The sequence below is a fragment of the Delphinapterus leucas genome, chromosome 9, assembly GCF_059928025.1.
Source record: "Delphinapterus leucas isolate spDelLeu-1000000601 "Yukka" chromosome 9, BTC_Dleu_Yukka2, whole genome shotgun sequence".
Taxonomy (NCBI): Eukaryota; Metazoa; Chordata; class Mammalia; order Artiodactyla; family Monodontidae; genus Delphinapterus; species Delphinapterus leucas.
The window spans coordinates 89,438,401-89,464,671 of NC_143137.1; the positions used below are offsets into that span (position 1 = coordinate 89,438,401).

Consider the following 26,271-nt stretch of genomic DNA (forward strand, 5'->3'; position numbering starts at 1 on the left):
GTGGAGAAAGAAGCTATCTGGGGTGCCTCAACATTTAGAAGACAGAAGGATTAGACATATCCAGGAAAGTAAGACTGAGAAGATATGGCCATGAGGGAGAAGGCAAACAAAGAAAAGTAGTGTCCTGAAAACTAAGTGAAGAGGACTTCCCTGGTGGCACAGTGGTTGAGCGTCTGCCTGCCAATGCAGGGGACACGGGTTCGTGCCCCAGTCCAGGAAGATCCCACATGCCGCAGAGCGGCTGGGCCCGTGAGCCGTGGCCACTGAGCCTGCGCGTCCGGAGCCTGTGCTCCGCAACGGGAGAGGCCACAACAGTGAGAGGCCCGCGTACCGCTTTTATTCTACCTTTATTTTGCTGGATACAGAAATTCCGGGTTGAAAATAATTTCCTTCAGCATTTTGAAGATGTTGTTCCATTGTTTTCTAGCATCCAGTGCTGCTGCTAACTAGTCTGATGATTTTCTTTGTTTTTATACTCTTCTGTTTTTGTTACTGTTCTGAAATTTCAGTATTATAGGCTTGGTGAGAGTGTTTTCATTTATTATCCCATGGGCCTGTCTATTCTTACTCTCCAGTCTAGAAATTCACATCTTTCAACTCTGGCGAATATTCCTAAATGATTTCTTTAACAATTTTAGCCATTTCTCATTGTTTTCTTTCTTGAATTCCTATTATTCAGATATTGGGTTTCCTGGATCAATCCTCTAACCTTCTTATTTTCCTCTGCCATTTTCTACATTTTTTTCTTTGTGTTCTGTTTTCTGATGTCTTCAACTTTATCTTGAACCCTTTTATAGATTATATTTTTGCTATCATAGTTTTAATTTCTGAGAGTTCTTTCTTATTCCTTTCAAATACAGAAGGCTGGCTAAAGAGCCAGACTGCCTAGGGTCCCATCCCAGTACTATTTGTGAGCTGTGTGATCCTGGGCAATGACTTAACCTCTCTGTGCCTTGGTTTATTCATCTGTAGTATAATAATATTTATATCTCATAGGGTCCTTGTGAATATTAAATGAGTTAATAGACTTAATATGCTTAGAACAGTATCTGATAAACAAATGTTAACAATTGTTATATTTTTATTGTATCAGAAGATATTAAAGTGCTTCTTGATTTTTCTTCTGTTCACTGCAGCCTTCATCTCTCTGAGTTTATTTTTTTAGTTCATTTATTTTCATCTCAGTCTTTCATACTAAAAGTTTTCCCTGGAGATTCCTACCTGAATTCATGTTTATGAGGTGTGTAGGGATGGGGGTGGTTATTGACTGGTGAACTTCAAATAGGGTGAAAAGACAGAGAGCTAAGTTTTTCACCAAGGGAACCTCAAATGTCAGCATCTGTAGGTCTTGTTTCTTGGGTTGGTCAGTTCCCTAAAAAGGAATCCTCTGATTTCCCGCCTAGGAGGGTATCTGCAGTGTCCAAATCAGAATCTGCAGAGTCCAGTAGGGGAAGGAGGCCACTGATAAGTAGTTCACCAAATCAGAATCAGTCCCCTTCCTTTCAGTAGAGAACCTTATCCCCACAATCAGCTGTGCCAACCTCTATAGAAAGTCAACGCCTCCATCTCCTGCTGGGAGTGAAGGAGAGCAGTTGCTCGCCTCTGTAGAGGAGGGGCCAGAGAATGCAGAGTGTTGTCAACACCCGTTACAAACATTTCACTAACCCTTGCTCCTTCTCCCCCTTCAGGGGCACCCAGTGTCTTCAGATTCTCTGCTTCTGAGCCCTGGGACACAGAAGTGATCTTGCCTCTTGCTGGCTTCCTCTCACTGACCTCTCACCCGAGCTTGTGTTCCAGCATACTCTAGTTTGCTCAGTTAGTTCCATAGTTCTGGTAGACAACTGTCACTTGCTCTCTTGTCTCTTCTCCTGTTTTTTTTCTTTTAATTAAAAAAAATTTTTTTAAGTTTTTAACTGTGGTAAAATACACAAAACGAAGTTTACCATCGTAACCATCCTTAAGTCTATAGTTCAGGAGTGCTAAATATATTTAAGTCTATGTAGCGTCAAGTATATTCACATTGTTGTGCAACCAACCCCAGAATGTTTCCATCTTGCAAAACTGAAACTCTTTTACAAATTAAACAACTCCTCATCTCCCTTTCCCCTAGGCTCCTGGAAACCATCATTCTACTTTCTGTTTTGAGGAATTTTGACTACTCTCGATACCTCATACAAGTGGAATCACACAGTGTTTGTCCTTTGTGACAGGCTTAGTTCACTTAGCATAACGTCCTCAAGGTTCATCCATGTTGTAGCATGTGGCAGAATTTCCTTCCTTTTGAAAGCTGAATAATTAAAATTTTTTATTGTTATGTAAAATTTTTATTATGGTTCTTTTGTCCTTATGAGTTTATAGTTTTATTTTCCCCATTCCTTTAGCCATTATTTTAGTAGAGTTTCAGGAAGCAGAGATAAACTTGAGAGTCCACCCTAGTCCTTAACAGGAAACCCACATTCTATTTATGCAATGTAGCATTTCAGGATCCATCCTCTATTGCTTTTGAGAATCTCTTTAACTTTGCAAGAGCCCTTAAAGGAGAACAGAATAATGAAGTTGCTTTTAGTCCTCATTTAGCCAAAGAAAAACTTACGCTCTGACGTTAAGCAAAAAAGTTATTTCAAACAGTTGTTTTCTCAGAACACATATGGTATGTGTATAAACCCTTCCCTGGGGAATCTGGTGTAGAGGATCTCAAAGTGTGGTCCCTAGACCCACAGTATATGCATCACCTGGGAGTTTGAGAGAAAAGCAAATTCTCAGACTCCTCCTCAGACTTACTGAATCTGAAAATCTGGGGTATGGGCCAGCCACTGTATTTGAACAAGTCCTGCAAGTGTTTCTGGTGCTCCCTAGAGTTGGAGAACCATTGGTCTTCTAGAGGCAATCCTTTGAAAAGCTGCATCTAGAGATTAAACATTTTATCTTGTCTCAGTGCAAATGTTTACAAGATTTTCAGGCTATGAGGTGACCATCCTTTAGCATATAAGTGTGTGGTGCCTATACCACCGACAGTGCCCATGTTTGGGACTTCACTCTCTACTGAAGAGGCAGGCTTTGTCATGTATTTGTACTACCTAACCACTTTCTTTATTTTTTAGTATTTATTTTTTTCTGTTTCCATTATGGTTTATTACAGGATATTGAATATATTTCCCTGTGCTATACAGTAGGACCTTGTTGTGTATCCATTCTATATATAATAGTTTGCATCTGCTAATCCCAAACTCCCAATCCAACCCTCCCCCCCTTCCCCCTTGGCAACCACAAGTCTGTTTTCTATGTCTATGAGTCTGTTTCTGTTTTGTGGATAAGTTCATCTGTGTCATATTTTAGATTCAACATTAGATATCATATGGTATTTGTCTTTGTCTGACTTACTTTGCTTAGTATGATAATCTCTAGTTGCATCCATGTAGCTGCACATGGCATTATTTCATTCTTTTTTATGGCTGAGTAATATTCCATTGTGTGTATATATGTGTGTGTGTATATATATATATATATATATATATACATATCACATCTTCTTTATCCATTCCTCTGTACCTGACCATTTTCTTATCCTGCACCCCACTGGCCACACTGACTGAACCAGGAGAGAACCTCTCACTCAGGCCAGCCAATCCCACTGGATTCTCTTGAGAATATGAACTAGAGACACCAAAACTGTAGTCAGTGCTGAACTGTTAAAGGTATATGAGACTAAGAGTGATAGCCACAGTGGGCCCTGCTCAAGCACAGCCCCTGTGTCCTTTCAATTTGCCTACTTTTTTTCCTTGTGTGGGTATGTATTTCTTGCACCAAAGAGGCTTGATCAGGATATATCTATTGATGTATTACATAATCAATAGTTAATATATGAATTATTGAAGTGCTGTATAATTATAAGAAGTGCTGTATGATTGACTGGCCATAGTTATTATTATCCATTGTAAAGGTTGCCCAAACTATTGGCTTCTCCATGCTGTTGTCTTGTTTTAGCTGCAGCATATCAACAAACTGATGTCTCTGTCTAATATCTGTTTAATTTCCCATGTGCAAAAACAAATTTGGTAGCACTCTTATTTCATTCCAATGCTGAACTCTGAGTCCTTTTGCAATTGCTTCTGATTCTCTGAGGAACTAGTGCAAATTGCTTTGTAAATCAACAACCAAAGAATCAATATCAATGATGTTCTTTTAAAGAAATCAAAGATAAATGGTCCTCATAAGTCACTGTCACTGTACTTCAACATTCAAAAGGAAATATTCTGAAAATGACAGCAAGGGAAATCATATAATATTACCAAAACAGTTATGGGATAGTGAATAAAGCCAGAATATGATTTGAGAAGTGAACGTTTGTTCTGAGAACAATATTAACATAATAGGAATATGAGGACCAAGCTTTACTTTTTCAGGCCATGGTTATTGATTTAAGAACGGACGCAAATAAAAATTGTTATCAGAGAGCTGTTTGCAAAGATGTTTTAAATCCAACATGTCTTCTTTTAATATTGTACTACTACTATAGAATATCCCAAGATGGAAGAGACCATATAGGTCATCTAATCCAATTATGCATTTCATGTTTGACTCACCTCTATACCCCTAAAAAAATGACAGCCACGTGACCCTGGCATTGTGGTTGATGACAGACCCACCTACCATGCTTCATACAGTAAATCTACGAAAAGGAATAATGGCATTTTGAAACACAAAATATAGGATGCTACTTTGAAATATGGCTCTTGTTAATGTTTGGGGAAGTAGTGCTTTTTCTTCTGTCATTCCTGGGGGAAAGGGTGTTAAGCATTGTGGCAGACACTGATTATTGCTCCCAGAATTGGTTCTCCTGCATCTCCAAATGTTTGCTTGGCACAGGACTGCTCAAAATAAAGCTCAAATTCCCAAGCTTTCCTTATAGCCATGCATTTGAGTTACTATTGTTGTGGAAAGTAACAAATTACCTCAAAATGTAGAGGCTGAAAACAAGCTTTTTATTATGCTCAAAGATTTGGGATGGGGCATCACACGGCTGGCTGCTTCTGTCATGCTGGCACGACTTCTGTCCATGCAGTCACAAGCCCACCCAGATTCAAGAGGAGGGCAATTAAGGCTTCAACTCTTGATGGGGGAGTGGCAAGGTCACACTGTTGAAGAGCACATGGCACAGGTGAGATTTCTGAAGCCACCTTTGGAAAATGCAATCTGTCACACCATAGGTGTGGCCGTTGACTAAGTTCTGGCCAAGAGGATATAAGAGGAATTGGTGTGTTTAACTTCCTGGAAGTGTCCTTAGACGGGGGATGTGTATGTGGTAGGAGGGGAGGTTCCCTTCTCTTTTCCACTTTCCTCTTGGCTGAAATATGGATGTAGAAGGAAGGTAGAGCAGCAATTTGGACAACAAATTTAGGATTACATAGCAACAAGCTGGAAGGAGGCTGGGTGCCTAATGATCCTAGAACCACCATGCCAGCCCTGAGCTGCTTGCATTTACATTACAGAGAAATAAACTTCTATCTTGTTTAAGCTACTATATTTTGTATTTTCTTGTTAATCTTAATAAAAACATCATCATAAATGAAGAAAGATGATGCAAACTTGTCTTAAATTACTGGATCTATAAAGATAATAATGTTTATATGGTCTATATAATATTTATATGGTTAGAGTTTGACTAATATCGTGGGCCATGAAGTGAGGATCATGGTGTTTCATAAAAGCTTAATTCTTAAAATGCTTGACCCTTACCACTAGAAGTGAATGGAGTGAATATAAGTTGTGTCATTCATGGAGTGAATGTAAGTTGTGTCATAAACAAAGGATTAATGTCAAAATGTATTTTTATTAAAGGGACTAGTTTGTTACATCTTGATTTCTAGTCTTTGACGTTTCTGAACCATGTATGTACTTTTTTCTTTTTTTTTTGTGGGTAGAAAGATAAGCTAAGTGAGCTTGCTCTTGAGATATTTTATTTTACAATGATGGTCATGGTAAAAAATGATGTGTTTTTAAATACCATTTAATTGGCAAAAGACATTTTCTAATTCAAAACCGGAAACATTCGCAGAATAAGCCTCGTTTCAAAGTCCAGGACTTCTTTAAAGCACACATCTCGAATTCTATTTCTCTTTAGAGTGAAGTACATATTCCTATTTTTGGAGATATAATTCAAAACCACTGAAAGCGTAAGGGAACTTTTTAAAAATAAACAATAACAGTTTAATCAGGCAAAGGTTTTTTTGCTTGAGGGCCATCTGTCCTGACACTGACATTTTATTCAAATTGCTGCACGATCCTGTTTGAAGGGCATCGACTAACTTTAAGTGCCTCACAATAAATGGCACATTTGTCTTAACAAGTAGTAACTGCATAAAGTGGACAATGGGATAGTATCAGTGAAGCAAAACAATAAAACAGGATGGATGGAGAAAGACTGGATAAAATGTGGCGAAAGAAAAAGAAAGGTGTCACAAAGATGGGGCATTATTTCTTTGTCCAAAAGATAACCAGTACCACTATACGACTTTAAACAAAAGACATCACCCACACTTATCAATCCAACTAGATTCTCGGAGGAAAATAAAATGCCGCTACCGAGGTGGAGGCCGAAGTTTCAGGGCAAATCGAGTGGCGCCAGCTCTGCGTGGACTCCGTTGGTGAATGACGCGTGGGAATTCTGCCGAGTGGCCCGCCCGCTCCGGGGCGTGCGGACAGGCGGACGGCCAGGCGCGCCTGGGCCGGGGGATGACCCGGGGGATGGCCCCCGCCCCCAACCCGACCGCGCCCCTCGCAGTGCGCCCAGCCAGCCAGCCGGCGCCCGCGTGCGTTTTCAGCCCCTCAGCTGTCCAGGCACCCGGCGCCCGCAGGCGGAGGTTGCCATGGTTTCCTGGGGTCACGTGGGGCGCGCTGGCGCCCCCTCCCGCGCTCCGCGGCGGGGCGGGGGCGGGGGCGGGGCGGCCCAGGAAGGGGAGAGGAGCGGCCGCGGTGGGAGCGGGAGGAGCTGGAGATGCTTCCAGCTTTCCCGAGGCCGTGCTCGTTCAGCCGCCGCAGCCACACGGAGCAGCCGCGCGACGGGAGCCGCGGGCCGGGCCAGCCGGGCCTCCGGGGCCCAGTGCGCCGCGTTCGCAGCGGGTAGCGCAGCCAGCGTCGTCTCCGCTCGCTCGGCGGCCGCGGGGCCCGAGGCCGGTCCGGGGAGGGGGCGAGGGCGGCGCCCCGGCGCCCGTTGGCAGGGGAGGCAGGATGAGCATCGAGATTCCGGCGGGACTGACGGAGCTGCTGCAGGGCTTCACGGTGGAGGTGCTGAGGCACCAGCCCGCGGACCTGCTGGAGTTCGCGCTGCAGCACTTCACGCGCCTGCAGGAGGAGAACGAGCGCAAAGGCGCCGCGCGCTTCGGCCATGAGAGCAGGACCTGGGGGGACGCGGGCGCCGCCGGCGGGGGCGGTACCCCCAGCAGGGGGGTCAACTTCGCCGAGGAGCCCGTGCACAGCGGCTCGGAGAACGGCGAGGAGGAGGAGGCCGCAGACGCAGGGGCGTTCAACGGTAAGGAACCGACCCCCGCGCGCCCCCTCCCACCACCGCCGCTCCCCCTCGGCTCTTCGATCCCGCAGCTCGGCTCAGCCACCTCTCCCTGCCTTCCCCACCTTCCCTACCTTCCCTTCGCGCCCACCCCCTCAGCATCCATTTCTGTCTCTCCCGCTCGCCCACCTTCCTACTCCGCGCTCTCGTTGTGCCCTCCCCCTCGTCCTCTCCTCTGGAGGTGGGGAGCCCAAAGGTGAGGCTTCTCTGCCCACCCGCCCCCTCTCGTCCTGGGCTCGGAGGCAGAGGCCGGCCAGTTTGGGGTGGGCATCTGAGAAACAACTTTCACTGGGGTTGGAGAAATTTCCCTTGACGGATGTCACTGTGCATAAATGAAGCTGGCCCACTTGGCATTCTCTTTCAGCCTTTATATTTATTAATGGAGTGTCCAAAGCGAAAAGGCGAGGGGTGTTCAATCGGATTGGCTTTACTGTTGTTAGGACGGCAGATTCACTAAAAAGGAGCATGAAATTGGACCCACGGGGCAGAACAAAATTTATGGTGATAGCTCTGGCATTCTTGGAAACAGTCATCTATTATTTTCCAATTTAGCAATACCGCGTTGTACTATTTTGGGACACACAACAAAGGATCCCGTTTAGCCTGCAGTCACTGGGGTGTTTGGAATGAGGAAACGGGCTAATGGTTTGCTTTTTATTTGAAACAAATATTGAATGATTTGGTGCCTTAAAAAAAAAAGTGTGTGAAAAACACTGTAGGAAGTTCTGAAAGCTTGTCGGTTGTCTTTAGAATGAAAAGCCAGTGAGTAATTCTAAGGACTGTGCCAGATACTTAGGCTAGTAAGAATGAATGGGAAAGAAAAAGGGATTTTCTCAAATAATTGCTCCTGGCAGGTCCTACCTCTTCTGCTTATAACCCTCTTTCTCTGACACACGCAGACACACTTACACATTAACAGCCTTCTGTATTTACACAACGTGTCTAAATCCCATCTTTGTGGCATCCCAAGCTAAAATACCCGGGTGTGCAAATGTGCAAGTGCTTTTTCTTTGTGGTGTAAGGCAACCATGCATTCAGCATCGCACCAGCTTTTATTTATTTACACTTCTTGTGGTTTGTGTGTCCGCAGTGCATTTCATATAATGAAACCATTTTAAAGTGTCATTTCCTTATATATGTTCCTAGGAAGCTGTTTCTTTTCTTTGCAAAATTGTTGAAAAGTGTTATAAAATTAAGGTATTTTTAGTTTGTCTGAAGCAATCATAAAAAGCACTGGAAATTAGTGCTCTGAGGATAAAGGGAAGATTGTTACTTTAAAAATTTTAATTTTGGACTTTTTAGTGTTTTCAGGGGTAGGATAATCATAGTCTTCATTGTTCATTTTGCACAAGAATTTAATCGAATACTTTTCTTATTAGAAATGAGAAAAGGATAAAAGAGTACATATTTTAAACAGATGGGCAGGAGAAGCCAATGATGAATGACACAGAAGGGGTAGAGAGATCTAATATATACTTCTTTTATGCTCCTGAGACACACATGTACACACGAGTACATTCACATGCACACGGACACACACAAAGAAAAAAAAAAGGACTAGTTTCCCAGATTGGAGAAAAGCAAAGACTAAGGGACTTGATAAAGAACGTATATTTGTTCAGTACAATATATTGTTAGTATAAGTAAAATATTTTCTTTGTATAATGTTTTTGAAGTACTTTGCATTTATGATTCTGTTTTCTCTTTACAACAATGTAGATTATACACAGAACAGATTCGATTTTTGTTTTGCAATGAAATAAGCCGTTAAGTTCTGAGTGGTAGGGATCATTTTATATGGTTTTATGGTCTCCAAAGCACCTTTATTGTAAAAATTACTCAGTGTGAGTTTTACTAAATATTTGTTAACCAATTGCCCTATTTATTCCCCATTCCTACCCGCCAAAGACTGTTCTGACTGCAACCAATTTGATCATTTTCCAGTGCACACATATGCATATACGTATAACAGAAACTTTGGTGATGGTACTTCCCTTTTCTAGGTGTAGTAAAAAATATCTGTTTAGAGTATTTTCTATTCTAATCAGTTCTCTCTTAATTTTTTTAAAGTAAATTGTGAGACCCCCAGTTTAAAGAGAATTTTAGACTACCAAGGGTTGGCAAACTGTTGGTAAAGGGCCAGAAAGTAAATATTTTAGGCTTTGTGAGCAATGTATGGTCTCCATCGCATATTCCTCTTCTTTTTTTTTTAACTGCCCTTTAAACACATATCTCTTCTGGAGGTTAAGGTTGTACAAAACTGGCCACAGACCAAGGCCATAGTTTGCCAACCCTCGGTCAGAGGGGAAGAAAAAGTCAAAATAATGACATTGCGGGGCGGGGAGGGGGGAAACAATAGGAATGAGCCTATCAGTTTAATGTCTAGGTCTAAAAAAGTGCTAGAATATAAAAAATACCAGATACTGGGTAATCCTCCTGTTATAGTAAAGAATTAGAAAAGTAAGTACTAAAGAAGAGTAAAGTACTAGAAGACAAGTCTTAATTTACTGAGACATAGCACAAGACCAAGTGGATCAATCATTCTTAAACTTTGTATACATCTCAAGGATGTTTGATTCAGAAATGAACATTACCTCGTACTATTCTTGGAGAGCTTTTTTGAATAGGTTGGGGTGGACATCGGGTTTCTTTTTTTTTTTTTGCAGACATCCCAGCTCTTTCTGATATCTACAGTTCTCTGACCACACTTTGAGATATATTGGTCAACAGATAATGATGATTATAATATCACTTTCTCTTATTAACAGTTTAAAAATAGCTGCCATTTACTGACATTCACTGTGCTAGGCACTATCTGAATGTTTTAATTCATTATTCCAGCTTTATAAGAAAGATGAGACAGACTGTCACTTGCCCAATGTTTCACAGCTAGTGTGCTGCAGGGATTGGAACACCTGTGGGCCTGGCTCCATCCCTGTGCTCTTAAGTTCCAGATTTTATCTCTGGAAGGGGGTGGGGCTGGCATCACTTGAGCATCCCTTGTATGTCAAGCTCTACTTGAGGTCCTTAATGTGTTTTATCTTTAAGGCTCAGAAAAATTAACTTGTCCAAGGTCACACATAGGACTAGTAAGCAGCAGAGCCTGGTTTCTTACTCACATCTCTCTGACCCACGACCATCAGAGGTTTCTTCCTTAATGGAATTTGTATGATGGGCTGACTCACAGGTCAGGTTTTCCTGGTTATTTTTCCAGTAATGGTGATAAATTTGCTTTGATTGATTCATACCCACTCTCATGAATCCCTTAGGACAATGTATTTGTCGATGGTATTTGTGAGAGGTTGGGCAAAAAGGCAAGTTTTTGACCGTGAAGCTGGTGCCCATTGACTCACATAGAGGGATCAAGCATATGACCTTGAACTCATAGTATGGTGGTTGAATCAAGCAAGTGAACCAGGATTTGGGACCATGGCCACCAATGGCCCTAGCCCAAAAGTCAGATGGGTGAAGGTGGTCTTGACTTCTCTCCTACCTTTCCAAAGGATTTCTTCCTCTGCTGATTGCTTTCCGATTCCCCTTGTATTCTTTTCTAATTTTATCACTTCTAATGTTTACTTTCAGTTTGCTGTCAATTCTCGTTAAAACGGCAACCATTAGGTGTTAGAATGGCATATGGCGATCCCCTTTCTGGGGGAAAAAAGCTGTAATGGAGTCTCTGCCTCGCTCTTCCCCATCCTACAGAAAGCGAATATAACATGACATGTCTCTTCTGCAAGGGCAGTGTCCCCAGGCTTGGAATTTATTAGGAGGGTTACAGTAAGCCAAAGAGTTGGAATCAGTACCAATTTGTAGTGGAATCTGTGGTAATTAATACAGGCATCATTGTGAGATCTTGTGTTGCTCAATTATTTCTTCAGTGAAATGGCTGAAATTATAAAATGAAGTAAATAAAATTCTCAGTTGACAAGTAGTCAGTAACAAATTACATATGGACATATGAAGAGCAATCAAACTGGAAGAAAAATAAACAAGTATAAAATATGGAAGACCTATTGTTCTGTATTATGGAAGGCAAAGATCTGGAGTTCAAAGTGGATACACAAGGCAAAAATATAGAACCATAGCTTATAAGCAAGCATGTCAAAGGTATATAAATAGAAATTTAGCATGTAAAATCTGTGACTTAATTCTCTTAACTCTGATTTACGTCAGATGTTTTTGGAGAACTTTATCTACCTTTGCATTTTTACAGTTTAAGGGGATTGTGGAGACTTTACCAGAGATCCTGAAAATTATGCAAAATATTGGAAAGTTGGAGCTTATGGTGGGAGATTAAGGGAACAAAGGTATTTATCATGAGAGGAAATGGTTGAAAGAGAGTTAAGAGTAACATTCATGTGTCTGAAAATTTTTCTTAGAGGATTCTGAGCAAATATTCTTCATCTCTGTTATATACAGAATTAGAAGACCTAAGCTTCATTGTAACTTGAAGAATAAAAGTCAGAAATTCATCTGTCTGAAATGGCGTATGTGGTCTTCCAAAAATGAGGTGGCAAAGCAGTCAGGGTAATAGATTGACTTTCCAAGAATCTGCTGTGAAAACGTTCTTAAGCTTGTTCATACTGGGAGTGAAAAAATAGGTTGATCTGTATGTTGCATTCATGGCCTAACTGACAGCAGGAAACTATAGAGAGTAGTAAAGGAGTGTTGCTTTGGCCGATTTTTTAGGCTCACTTCTATGGGCCCTTATTTAAGAACTTGCTCTCTCTATGGCTATTAGAGACTGTTGTGGGACAAGGCAGCCAATCCTTAGCTCTTGCCTCCTACTTCATGTAGCTGTCAACATATGACTAAAGAAAGACATTTATTCTAGTGGTGGTACTTATGCAATGGACTGAAAGTTAAAATATCTTTTTAATATATTATGAAACTCTTAAATCCATTTAATCGGTTTGAAAAACGGGCATGGAAGTCAGTTTTGGGGGGTTAACTTTAAATTCAGACAACATCTATTTTCTTTTATGTATGAGGCGCTGTGTGAGGCATGTTGACATGTTATCATAGTAACAGTGCCTGCCTCATGAAGTTATTAGCGAGGATAAATGGAGTAATATTGGCAAGGTCCTTACTGATAGCGCACCCAGCAAGCGCTGATTACCTGTTAAACAAATGACCTCATTTATAAGAAGTATTCCAGAAATGTGTTCTTTCTGAGTAGCAATTTCATTGTTCTTGGTGGAGATGAATCTAACGTTTGCACTTTATAGAAAGATGAAGTAGGAAATGAGCTTACTGGGCAGTTCCTCTTAGGATTTAATGTGAAGTTATGTTGCATAGTAATAAAACCAACATCCTTTCAGCTGATAATTTGTAGCTAAGCACACCAGGATTTTGTAATTAATGAGACTTTGTGGTCTTTGGCTATTACAAATTTATATAGTAGTTTTAAATCCTCCTGAAGTGGATTACATCCTTCATGACAATGGCTAAAATGTTGAAGCCATTATTTTATTTATGAGCTTAAAACAGTAACGTTAGAGAAGATTTTAAAAATATTTTGAGTTATAGATGGTAATTGTGATTTTTCAAAGAACAGTTAAGAACATTATTCATTTTAATAGTAGTATTAAATGGATTGCTTTAGGAATTGAAATTGGGAAATCAAAGGATTTTGAAAGAGTGTCGTTTCTCAAACTCTTATCCATCTATTACTTTAAACTTTGGGAAGAGGGAGGGAGGGGAGGGATGGAGGGATGGGAAGAGAGAGAGAAGGCGGAAGAGAGGAGTAAAATTAGTTGGAACTTGTGAAGGGTTCTTTGAGTAACTTACACCTTTTCTGAAGGGATGGCAGAGAATGAAAATACCTAAACAAAAATTGAAGCACTGGATACTTTCATATCTTAAAAATCAAACTGTTTAGCTATTATTTAATGTAAGAGCATTATAAGCTTTCCATTTGAAGACATGTAAGTAAGTCTTCCATTTGAGGTCGCACATAAAGTGATGTACTGTATCTGGGTGGGACAGAGTAAATATTTAATGGTTATTTATTGTTGCAAATCTCACTCCATGGATTCCAGTAAATTTCCAGCTGTCAAGGTTTTGTTCATAGCTGTGTCAAAAAAATGTGTTTCTTTTTCAGCTGTACTAACAAGAGACTTTTGAAATTGTCAAGGAGGAGTTTATTTGTGATCCATTAAAAAAGCCACTTAATGAGAGTAGTAGCAATAGGGAAGGCCTGCGGTGGAGGTTGGGGTTGATGGGGGCGAGGGGTTCAGAGAATGTGATTGAATGACTGAGCTTGGGGTCTGCCTTAGCAGTATCAAGAGTCACAGAGTAAAGGGGCCAGAGACCTGGGTTAGCCCATGAGGAGGAGGAATGTGTATAAGTTGGGAGGTGGGATGCTGTGCTCATTCACTCACTGCAGACATATTTATAGAGAGCCAACTCCTTCCTTTTTTTTATTTTTAAGAAAAAAGAAATAATTATTCTCTTAAGTTTACTATCTCTACACTTCTTAAGAAACAATCCTTTTGTCAGAGACTGTCTCATAGATAGAATATGTTGTCTATTTCGCTTAACAGATGGAGCAGCTGAAAGCCAGAGATGTTCCTTGCCCAGATTTAGTCTGCTTTGGTCTTTTTGTTCATAGAATTATCACAATTTGTGTGCTGTTTATATTAACTTACATACTATGAATCCTTTCTGTCTTCCATCGGGGTGATAGATAAGGTCTAAAAGTCTAGGCTAAAGAGAAGTACTTTTGTTCTTTTGCCTTCAGAATTACCAATTTTTTTTTCTCTTTGATTTTTTTCATTGAGGTGAAATCTAGTATTAGGTTTTATTTTTGTATCAATTGCTTAAGAAGAGACAATGGAAAAGAAAAAAGAGTGCAGTGACTTTTCTGAGGCGGATGAGTTATTGTCATCATGTTCTTGGTCCTGTTCTTATTGTCCTTCCGCCTTATCTTTGCCGTTTAGTTGTGGTTGGGTTGGTCCCAAAACCCCATGTAAAAACCTCACTGTGATACTGATCATTATCTTTATTTTATGGGAGTTTTTGTGTTACGGAAATTCAGAATGACTCAGACTGTTCCATTATGTAATTATTTTGTGGAAAGAATTTGAGCTAAAATTTTCAGGTCATGGCTTACATGAAAACAAAACAATCTAAAAAAATCAGAAATATAAACACAGTTGGTGTAACATTTATAAATGTTTCAGCAATAGGCTCTGCCATGTGTAGCTTAATATGTTTGGAAACTAAAAAAAAAAACCATAATTCCAGTTGCTACTGTTTAAAAAATGTTTCTGTGTTTTACAAAAAGACAAAAGGTCAAAATATAAACACATGTTCTACATAAAAGTGAAGCCAAGAAGATACACTGAATGCAGTGATTCTGGTATCCGTTTGGCTGGGGACTGACACTGTTTAATTTACATTAGCTGTTCCAAGACAAAATAGTTCAAGCGAGTGATATTGAGGGGAATTTATTCTTTTTTTTTGGATAAAAAAGAAGGAAAAAGCTTCCATTCGTTTAAATACATTTTAGTTAGACTCAAAAGCATCTTTCCAAAAGGTTCTGAATTAATACATGACTCAGCTGTTTCATTTCAGTTGCTATAGAAAGCTAATGTTTGTTAAATGATATTCTTTTTATTTAATCATTGTTAACTTTTTTGGCTGCTTAAGTGCCAGACGCTGAGTAAGGCTATTTATACATATCATTCAGCTCTCCCCAAAGTAAGTGGTAGAGTCAGGATTTGAACCTGACAGTCTGAGTTCAGAGCCCATCTCCTTAACCATGGTACACAGACTTCATTTTTAGTAACTCTTACAGCAGTAACATGGTTGAAAAGAACCACATATCAAAAAATAAGCCTCCAACTTTTCCCTCTAAAAATTTACAGCCTAGCTCAGCACTGATCTTTCCCTTTTACAATTTGTTTTTTCCGTCTATTCTACACAAATTAGCACTTGGCATACTTTTTTTTTTTTTTTTTTTAAAGAGAACCTTTATTTTATTTTATTTTGGCCGCGCCATGCAGCTTGCGGGATCTTAGTTCCCTGAGCAGGGATCAAACCCAGGCCCTCGGCGGTAGAAGTGCGGAGTCCTAACCACTGGACCTCAAGGGAAGTCCCAGCACTTCATATACTTTAGAAATTCAATAAAATGTTTATTTTAAAAATGAACACCTCATATACTGAGTTGTTTAATTCTCAAAACCTTTTTGATTATGTACAGTCATTAACAAAATATATTTGAGTATACATATCCCATGTATGTTTTTATAAATTTTGTGCATGTCCCAGTATATTAGCTTACTATGTATATGAGAAAGCATCCCACAGTATAAATTTTGAAAGGGAGAAGTAACAAGTAATTGTAAGCAAGTTCTAATTTTTACTACACCCTAAATGATTGCCTTATACTCTGCCTTGGGGTGCATGACCCCATTTTGGAGACCACAATCCTAACAGTAGAACTTAACCCATACTCTATTAATATGTAAGCTAGCTGTAGTAAACTTTGGCTTCCTCTTTTAAGCTCCTGGATTATAAAGGACCTGCAGGTAGGCAGGGTCCTAATGTGTGTGTGTGTGTCTTTTTTAGTAGACATTCATTAGGTAATTGTTTGACTCAGCCAAACTTTTGCAGAATAAAGAGGAAAATTCTATCTTATAAAAAGGAAATAAAATCATGTTACCTGACAGGTAAGATCTAGGCTTTTTCTTTTAAATCTGTATTCCTGTCTGTACCTTGAACTTCAGCCTCGATTATAGAGTACTCATGTCCTTGGTGCACATATTGGGGATGTGACAAACAGAATCATACCATGTTACAGGTGTTTAGTTAAGTTTAGTCATGGAAGTGCCAATCAGAATTAGAAGAAAATCTAAAGTTTAAAATAGTTTAAAAGATTAGGACCAGGCAACATCCTAAGGAAAAACATAAAATAGTTTAAAAGAAATGCAGTTACATAGGGTATCTGAGGAAGGCCATCTCTGGAGATGACAGTTCGTTAGGAGGTAGCCTTTTCACTATCTCCCTTTCTGTAACTTTTGAAAAAAGCTTGTCATATACTTGTATTACCTATTAAATACATTTTAAGTGAAAAAAGACATGAAAGAAAGGCGATTCTTTTATAGACGTCCGGTGGGTAGTAGATAAAACACTATAGAGGCACACAGTATGGTTCGAAATTGATGTAGCCAAATATTCTTGCCTAAGTTATTCTCTTGGTCCTGGGTACCCAGTCCTCTTTCCTTAACTTTCTGCCAAAATCCCAGTTTTTCTCCAAAGGTTAGCTTACAGTTCACCCTACCAGAAAATCCTTACGAGATTCTCTGGTTGACATGAGTGGTGTCAAAATGGCAGGATGAACGTGCCCTGCTTCAGAGTAAGCTTGGCGGATGTCACATGTTCCTGGCACAGGCAGGCATGGAAACACAGGAATGAGCTCCCTCCCTCCAAGACCTTCCTGCACGCATCTCACTTGGCCCACAGAAGGTGCTCAAATACACTTTAAATTAACCTCAAGTTGAATACTGAACGTCTCATAATAGTAAATATCTATAAGTGTGTATTTCTAAAGTGATTGAAACCTTCTTGGGTGCATAAATATTAAAAATAGCCTCCTGGTAATCCTTTATATTGATGCATTTTAAAATGTTTTCATGAAATATAAAAGCCTTAGCCTGTGTTCAGTTTCATAGGTTTAGACTTCTTTATATTTAAAAAAAAAAGGTGGCATATTATATTTTGGCCTGATATTTGATCACTCTGCCACATGCAAAGAACACAAGTGCACAGGCTCGCCTTGCGGGTGAGGATTGCACATTCTCATCGAGGAGACGTTCTGACCCCCCTAAACTTCCCGTGTCACTGCTTCTGCTTCTGTGAGCCCTGTGTTAAATCCCAAATGCCTCTATTGCCCTGAACCTGCTTTGTCCTGTTTTCTCTCTCCATCTTGCCTCATTCCTGCCACGTTGAAAGCAGGCTGTCTTCCTCCCTTTATTGCATGAATCCTGCTCACCACCACCACCTGCCTCCCGGCCCCGAGGTGAGCCTTTTGGAGCCCTCCAGTTTTAACTGTAGCTCCAGCGCAGACCTCTCGCCTTCAGATTTAGGTTGACATATCTCCCTGCTTACCAGCCACCTCTGCTTGCATCTTCTTCAGGCACCTGCAGATAATTTTGTCCTAAACTGAATGTGTTATCATCTACCTCTATTATTATTCTTTCCTACTCATGTTACTTTTTTCCCGCCACTGATTTGATAAACACAGTCAATAGAACCCCTTTCCTCTGCCTCCTACTTCTTAAACCTGGTAGTTTATGGAAAACAAACAAAACAGATTGCTTTTATTGCTGAAAATTTTTAAGTAGTGCTGAAAAATCAGAAACACTGGAAACGTTTTACAAATATGACTTCACTTTGGCATAGGCTCTAGGTTTGAATCCTGACTCTGCCATTTATAACTTTTGGAACCTTAAACAAGTTACTTTACCATCTGTGCCTCAGTTTCCCCATCTGTGAAATGGGAATGATGGTAGTACTTACCTCAGAGGGTTCTGGTAAGAATAAATGAATTGACAGTGTGTGGCATATACTAAGCCTTATATATGGGTTTGTTAAAAAAAAAGAGAGGAAGGAAGAAAGAGAGGAAGGCAGGTTTTAGAAGTTAGAACCTGAGGGTTTTTAAAAATGAAGTCTGATTTGAAATGTAAGAAACTAGAGATTGTTTTCAAGGCAGTGTGATAATAGTCCTTAAAGAAAATGTTATTAATGAAAAATATAAAAGTAAAGTCTTCAGATCTTTCAGCTAAGTGTTTCAAACGTTTAAAAAAAACCCTGCTCTTTTAAGTCTCAAGTCCTCCTTTAATTCCTTTGAAATGCAAGGAAAATAGTCTGACTTAAAAAAAATAAGGTTAAAAAAAAGCAATGGGATAAAGCTTTGCTTTGTTTGCACACCGTCTTCTCCCTTGAGAATCAGTGTTTAACTGGTAGAATAAATAAATTTGTGTGTGCAGAATCTCCACGTTTATGGTTTTATTCAAGTTCTAATAAGTTATTTTAAAACAAACTTGGGAAAGAGTAAGTAGGGATATTGAAAATAGTTACTTAATTTAAATGAGGCAGATGCTTATAGTAAAAAACATGAATATGTGCCTGAAATATAAATTAATTGGAAAAAATTGGTTGTATTAACTTGACAGCTTGTTGCCATTTCCTCATATCATAATATTTATGAAAGTAAGCTCATGGTGGGAGAAACTTTTTTTTTTTTTTTTTTTTTTTTGCGGTACTCAGGCCCCTCACTGTTGTGGCCTCTCCCGTTGCGGAGCACAGGCTCCGGACGCGCAGGCTCAGCAGCCATGGCTCACGGGCCCAGCCGCTCCGCGGCATGTGGGATCTTCCCAGACCAGGGCACGAACCCGTGTCCCCTGCATCAGCAGGTGGACTCTCAACCACTGCGCCACCAGGGAAGCCGAGGAGAAACTTTTATACCTAAGTTTTACATTAGAATGTGGTTTTATTCTGAAAACCCATCATTCTGTACTTGCTCCACTACAAATTGCTATCTTAATAGATTTCAAAAAAAAAAAAAAAAAAAGACAGTTCTTTTGGATATCTTTGCTTTTACACAGAGTTATTCACAGGTCTTTGATTTTTTTTTTTTAAGGTGTCATTGATTTTTTTTTTTAAACCCCACATTTGTTTATTTATTTATTTTTGGCTGTGTTGGGTCTTTGTTTCTGTGCGAAGGCTTTCTCTAGTTGTGGCAAGTGGGGGCCACTCTTCATCGTGGTGCACGGGCCTCTCACTATCACGGCCTCTCTTGTTGCGGAGCACAGGCTCCAGACGCGCAGGCTCAGTAGTTGTGGCGCACAGGCTTAGCTGCTCCGCGGCATGTGGGATCTTCCCAGACCAGGGCTCAAATCCGTGTCCCCTGCATTAGCAGGCAGATTCTCAACCACTGTGCCACCAAGGGAAGCCCTGTCATTGATTTTTTAACGTTAGTTGTTTTTTTTTTTTAATTTTATTTTTGGCTGCATTGGGTCTTTTTGTTGCTGTGCATGGGCTTTCTCTAGTTGCAGCACACTGGTTTCTCGTTGTGGTGGCTTCTTGTTGTGGACCACGGGCTCTAGGTGTGTGGGCTTCTGTAGTTGTGGCTCATGGGCTGTAGAGCGCAGGCTCAGTAGTTGTGACGCACGGGCGTAGTTGCTCTGTGGCATGTGGGATCTTCCCGGACCAGGGCTCGACCACGTGTCCCCTGCATTGGCAGGCAGACTCTTAACCACTGTGCCACCAGGGAAGTCCTCGATATCTTATTTGACTGGCTCGAACCTGTGTCCCCAGCATTGGCAGGCGGATTCTTAACCACTGTGCCACCAGGGAAGTCCTTGATATCTTATTTTACTGTCATTAACAACAGTTTACCAACTAAGCAATATTATGATTTTGATTCCTCATAATACCTTAAAATAATTTCCTTATAATTTCTTAAAAAGAATTCAGAAGGTATTTTAGTGTTCAGATTTTAAGAAAAATGCATTTGCAGAAAGGATATTTAGTGAAATATATTTTAGGAGCACATTTAGCATTAAAAGTGTACAAGGCTTCAGTTATGCAAGATGAATGAGTTCTGGGATCTAATGTATATAGCATGGTGACAGTTACCAATACTGTATCGTATACTTGAAATTTGCTGAGAGGATAGATCTTAAGTTAAATCTTAACACACACACACACACACACACACACACACACACACACAGAGTGGTGACTGTAGAGGTGATGGTTAAATTATTTAGCTTGATTGGGATGATCTTTTCACAGTGTATACATATATCAAAACATCAAGTTGCACACCTTAAATATATGTAATTTTTATATGTCAAAGGTAATAAAGTAAAAAAAAAAAAAAGCAGTGTGAATTAATCTGGTTGGGCTGATAGTATTGAGTATACTGAGAGATTTTTATCTCCGAAACCAAGCAGAGCAGAAATTTTCTCTTTCCCTCTCTCCCTCTTCTTCCCTCTCCCTCCCTCCATCCCTCCCTCCCTCTTCTCTTTTTTAAAAATTATGAAATATTTCCAATATACAGAAATGAACAGACACTAAATAAGGAACACTCACATGAGCCATCCCCTGTCTCCAACAGATTTTAACGCTTCAGTTTTTTTACTTTGAAGAAAATATCACATGTACAGTAGGAGTCTCCTTGGATACCCCTCTCTTATCCCGTTCTCTTAACTTCCTTCTCCATAGATAACCAGCACTATGATGAATTTGGTGTTTATATTTCCTATGTATGTTTTTGTATTCTTACTACAAAGGCATTTATTCATAGATTAGAAATAATGATATTTTGCATGTATTCAAAGTTCACATAAATTGTGCCACTTACGAAAGTTGCACTTATGCAAGTTATCATCCTTCAGCTTGTTTTGTTTTTTTTTTTTTTCTTTTGCGGTGCGCGGGCCTCTCACTGTTGTGGCCTCTCCCCGTTGCGGAGCACAGGCTCCGGACGCGCAGGCTCAGCGGCCATGGCTCACGGGCCTGGCCACTCCGCGGCATGTGGGATCTTCCCGGACCGGGGCACAAACCCGTGTCCCCTGCATCGGCAGGCGGACTCTCAACCACTGCGCTACCAGGGAAGCCCTAAGCAAATAATTTTTAAGAGTGTAAAGAGGTTTTGAGACCACAAAGTTTGAGGACTGCAGTTCTAGGGTATATACCTAAGCATAGAAAGGCTGGTTGTAGGGAATGCCCAGCTTTCACTGCACGTCATATTGCCATATTTGCAAAGCTGTTATACTAGTTTATACTCTCAGCAGTAGTATAAGAGTTCTTGGTTCTCCACATTCAAGCGACCATTTGATATTGTCAGATTTTAACCATCTTTGCCAATGAGACAGATGTTAAATTGGAATCTCATTGTAAATTGAATATGCTTTTCCCTGCTTACTAGTGATCTTGACCATCTTTTTTATCTTCATTGATCATATCTCTAGTTCATCTTCTGTGAAAAAAGTTTTTTTTCTTGTCATTTTTCCTGTCTGTATTGTTCTTACTGATTTGTAGGAGTGTCTCCTCTCCTCTCCTCTCCTCTCCTCTCCTCTCCTTTCCTTTCCCCTCTCTCCCTTCCATCCTGTCTCCCTGCCTCCCTCCTTTCCTTCCTTCCTTCCTTCCTTCCTTCCTTCATTCCACATTCTGGTTACTAATCCTTTGTTGGTAACATGCATTGAAAAAAATTTTCTCCCAGTTTTGGGCTTGTCTTTTCATTTTGTTTATGTAGGTTGAACAGAATTTCCTTTGTTTTCTCTTCCAGTGTTATTGAGATGTAATCGACATACAGCACTGTACAAGTTTAAGGTGTACAGCATAATGATCTGACTTAAGTACATCATGAAATGATGACCGCAGTAGGTTTAGTGAAGATCCATCATCTCATATAGATGTAAAAGAAAAAGAAAAATGTATTTTTTCCTTGTGATGAGAACTCTTAGGATTTACTCTCTTAACAACTTACATATGTAGCACACAGCAGTGTTGATTATATTAATCACATTTTACATTACATCCCTAGTACTTATTTATCCTATAACTGGAAATTTATACCATTTGACCATCTTCATCCAGTTGCCCATCCCCTCAACCCTTGCCTCTGGTAACCACAAATCTGATCTCTTTTTCTATGAGTTTATTTATTTGTTTGTTGAAGTATAATGGACCTACAACACTATGTTAGTTCCTGGTGCACAACATAGTGATTCAGTATTTGTATACACTGCAGAATGATTACCATGATAAGTCTAGTTACCATCCCTTGCCATACAAAGATATTACATTTTTATTGACTATATTCCCCATGCTGTACATTTCATCCCCATGTTCTGTAACTGGAAGCTTGTACCTCTTAATTTCCCTCACCTATTTCACTCTTTTCATTCATGTTCATACCATTTAACTCAAGAACAGAATTTCCTGATTTTATTGTAGCCTAACATTAATCCCTTCCTTTATACTTATACTTTTTTGTGCCTTAAGGAATCTATCTCTATCTCGAATTAAAAAGATAAGCTCTTCATTTTCTTGTAGAAATGAAAAAGTCTTGAGTTTCACACTTAAGGCTTTAATCCATCTATAATTTATTTTTGTGCCTGGTATGAGATGAGAATCTCATTTCATTTTTTAAAAATATGCATCATTTATTGACTTTTTTCCCCCACTGATTTTTAAACATCAATTTTCCATTTTTATGTGAAGGTACTTACAGTCTATTCTGTTCTGTTGGTTTGTCCATTCTTTCATTACTCTCTCTTTCTCCTAATATGACTTTATATGGTCCTGATATGTGGTAAGTAAGTACATCCACCTTATTTTTCTTCAGAATTGTTTATTCATGGGCTTTTATTATTCCACAGAACTTTTAGGATGAGGTTCTTCAATGATGTGAAAAACTTTATTAGGTGTTTGTTGGAATTTATGAACAAATTTGGAGACATAAATATTCCATATACATTGCATATCTCCATTTATCTGGTCTTCCTTTCATTTCTTCAGTGTTTTGTCATTTTCTACATAAAGGATTTTCTTGTCTTTTCTTAGTTTAATTTCTAAGTAACATATTGTTTTTGTTGTTATTATAACTGGGAGATTTTTCTATTATTCTAATTAGTTGTTACTGAGAATATATAAAAAGAACTGTTAAAACTCAATAACAAAAAGCCCATCAATCTGAGCAAAATCCAACCAAGCAAAAGGCCTAAACAGTTTAATAAAGAAGACATAAACGAAAATGGCCACGTGGGAAGACGTGGAGTTAGTGTCTCCCCACAACTAGGGTGCCTGCCAGCCCATGGTGGGGGACTCTGATGCCCAAGGAGACGGGAAGAACCCCAAAGTGAACTGGTAGGATGTAGGGGGACTGAGGGGAAAGGAAAAGTGGAGGCCAGACAGGATCGGCGCCCCTGTGGCTGGGGAGATGAGGAGAGGCAGGTGGGAGGGACTCTCCAGGAAGAGCGGGAGAGGAGTGGAGGGCATTTGCCTGGCCCACTCGGGCCGGGGAGCCTGCTGAGCTCCCAGGCATATCCCCTGCCCTCCAAGTCCCCTCCAGGCTGCGTGGGTCCTTGGGGGCACAGGAGGGAGGCAGGGGAGAGCAGGAGAGGCAGGTGGGAGGGGCCCTCCCAGACTGGAGGAGCAGGAGAGGAGAGGAGGGCATTTGCCCGCCCACTCGAGCCCAGGAAGCCTGCTGGACTCCCAGGTGAGGTCCGCTGCCCTTTGAGACCAGGGGTGGGGGACACGCCTGGGCCCCTTCTGTTCCTTGAGCCTAAGCCCCGCCCCCCACTGCCCCCAGAGCCTTTTCCAGCCCTGTGGGTCCTGAGCATTGGCCCCGCCCACCACCCAAACCTCGCCCTTGCTTAGGCCGCGCCCTCCACAGCCAAGGCCTTCCCCACCCACCTTTTTTAAAATTTTCCCTCCTCCTCTTTTTTACTATTGTGGTACTGATGTACGTTCCAGTTGTTTATTCATCTATATTTTTATTTTTATATTCTTCCTAACATATCTGTTAGTTTCCTAGTCTAATTTTATTTTTTTCTTTGTTATTGTGTGTTTTTTTGTTTGTTGTTTTTGCTGCCCCAGGTGGCTTGCAGGATCTTGGTTCACAAGCCCAGGGTCAGGCCAAAGCTCCTGTGGTGGGAGCTCCGAGTCTGAACCACTGGACTAACAGAGAACCTCAGACCCCAGGGAATATTCATCTGAGTGAGGTCTCATGGAGTTCCTCATCTCAGCACCAAGACCCAGCTCTACCCAATAGCCTACAAACCCTAGTGTTAGAAGCCTCAGGCCAAACAACCAGTAAGACAGGAACACAATCCCACTCCTTAAAAAAAAAAAAAAAAAAAAAAAAGACACAGCAAAAAAATATATCACAGATGAAGGAGCAAGGTAAAAACCTACAAGACCAAATAAATGAAGAGGAAATAGGCAATCTACCTGAAAAAGAATTCAGAGTAATGATAGTAAATTGCGGAAATAGAATGGAGGCATGGATTGAGAAAATACAAAAAATGTTTAACAAAGATCTAGAAGAACAAACAAAGATGAACAATACTAGGAAAAATCAATAACAGAAAAACTGAGGCAGAAGAACGATTAAGTGGGCTAGAAGACAAAATGGTGGAAATAACTGCTGAGGAGCAGAGAAAAGAATGAAAAGAATTGAAGACAATCTCAGAGACCTCTGGGACAACACTAAACACACCAACATTCGAATTCTAGGGGTCCCAGAAGAAAAAGAGAAAAAGAAAGGGTCTGAGAAAATATTTGAAGAGATTATAGTCGAAAACTTCCCCAACATGGGAAAGGAAATAGTCAACCAGGTCCAGGAAGCACAGAGAGTCCCATACAGGATAAACCCTAGGAAAAACACACCAAGACACATATTAATCAAACTAACAAAAACTAAATTCAAACAAAACATATTAAAAGCAGCAAGGGAGAAACAAAAAATAACATACAAAGGAATCCCTGTAAGGTTATCAGCTGATTTTTTCAGCGGAAACTCTGCAGGCCAGAAGGGAGTGGCAGGATATACTTAAAGTGATGAAAGAGGAAAACCTACAACCAAGATTACTCTACCCAGCAAGGATCTCATTCAGATTCGACGGAGAAGTCAAAAGCTTTTCAGACAAGCAAAAGCTAAGAGAATTCGGCACCACCAAACCAGCTTTACAACAAATGCTAAAGAAACTTATCTAAGCAGGAAACACAAGAGAAGGAAAAGACCCACAAAAAAGCCCCCGAACTTAAGAAAATGGTCATAGGAACATACATATCAATAATAACATTGAATGTAAATGGATTAAATGTCCCAACCAAAAGATACAGACTGGCTGAATGGATACAGAAACAAGACCCATATATATGCTGGCTACAAGAGACCCACTTCAGACCTAGGGACACATACAGACTGAAAGTGAAGTGATGGAAAAAGATATTCCATGCAAACAGAAATCAAAAGAAAGCTGGAGTAGCAATACTTGTATCAGGTAAAATAGACTTTAAAATAAAGACTGTTACAAGAGATAAGGAGGGACACTACATAATGATCAAAGGATCAATCCAAGAAGAAGGTATAACAATTTTAAATGTTTATGCACCCAACATAGGAGCACCTGAATACATAAGGCAAATGCTAACAACCATGAAAGGAGAAATGGACAGTAACACAATAATAGTAGGGGATTTTAACACCCCACTTACACCAATGGACAGATCATCCAAACAGAAAATAAATAGAGAAACACAAGCTTTAAATGACACAATAGACCAGATAGATCTAATTGATATTTATAGAACATTCCAACCAAAAGTGCCAGAATACACTTTCTTCTCAAGTGCACATGGAACATTCTCCAGGATAGATCACATCTTGGGTCACTGATAATCAAGCCTTGGAAAATTTAAGAAAATGAAATCGTATCAAGCATCTTTTCTGACCACAGCGCTATGAGATTGGAAATCAATTACAGGGAAAAAACTGTAAAAAACACAAATACATGGAGGCTAAACAGTGCACTACTAAATAACCAAGAGATCACTGAAGAAATCAAAGAAGAAATTAAAAAATACATAGAAACAAATGACAATGAAAACACGATGACCCAAAACCTATGGGACGCAGCAAAAGCAGTTCTAAGAGGGAAGTTTATAGCAATTCAGTCTCACCTCAA

The 26,271-nt window shown here is 40.1% G+C and overlaps 1 protein-coding gene across 2 annotated transcripts in view; it reads left to right on the forward strand.

Moving 5' to 3' along the window:
* The first annotated feature begins 5,757 nt into the window (after positions 1-5,757).
* PRKAR2B (protein kinase cAMP-dependent type II regulatory subunit beta) overlaps positions 5,758-26,271 on the forward strand; it is a 113,247-nt gene continuing 92,733 nt past the window's right edge. The window contains exon 1 of one of the 2 annotated variants that reach the window (XM_089917816.1): positions 5,758-7,528. In XM_089917816.1, coding sequence (XP_089773942.1) covers positions 6,649-7,528 — 880 coding nt within the window. In that variant the 5' untranslated portion in view covers positions 5,758-6,648. The remainder of the gene's footprint in view (positions 7,529-26,271) is intronic. The other variant, XM_022554346.3, reaches the window with a different exon arrangement.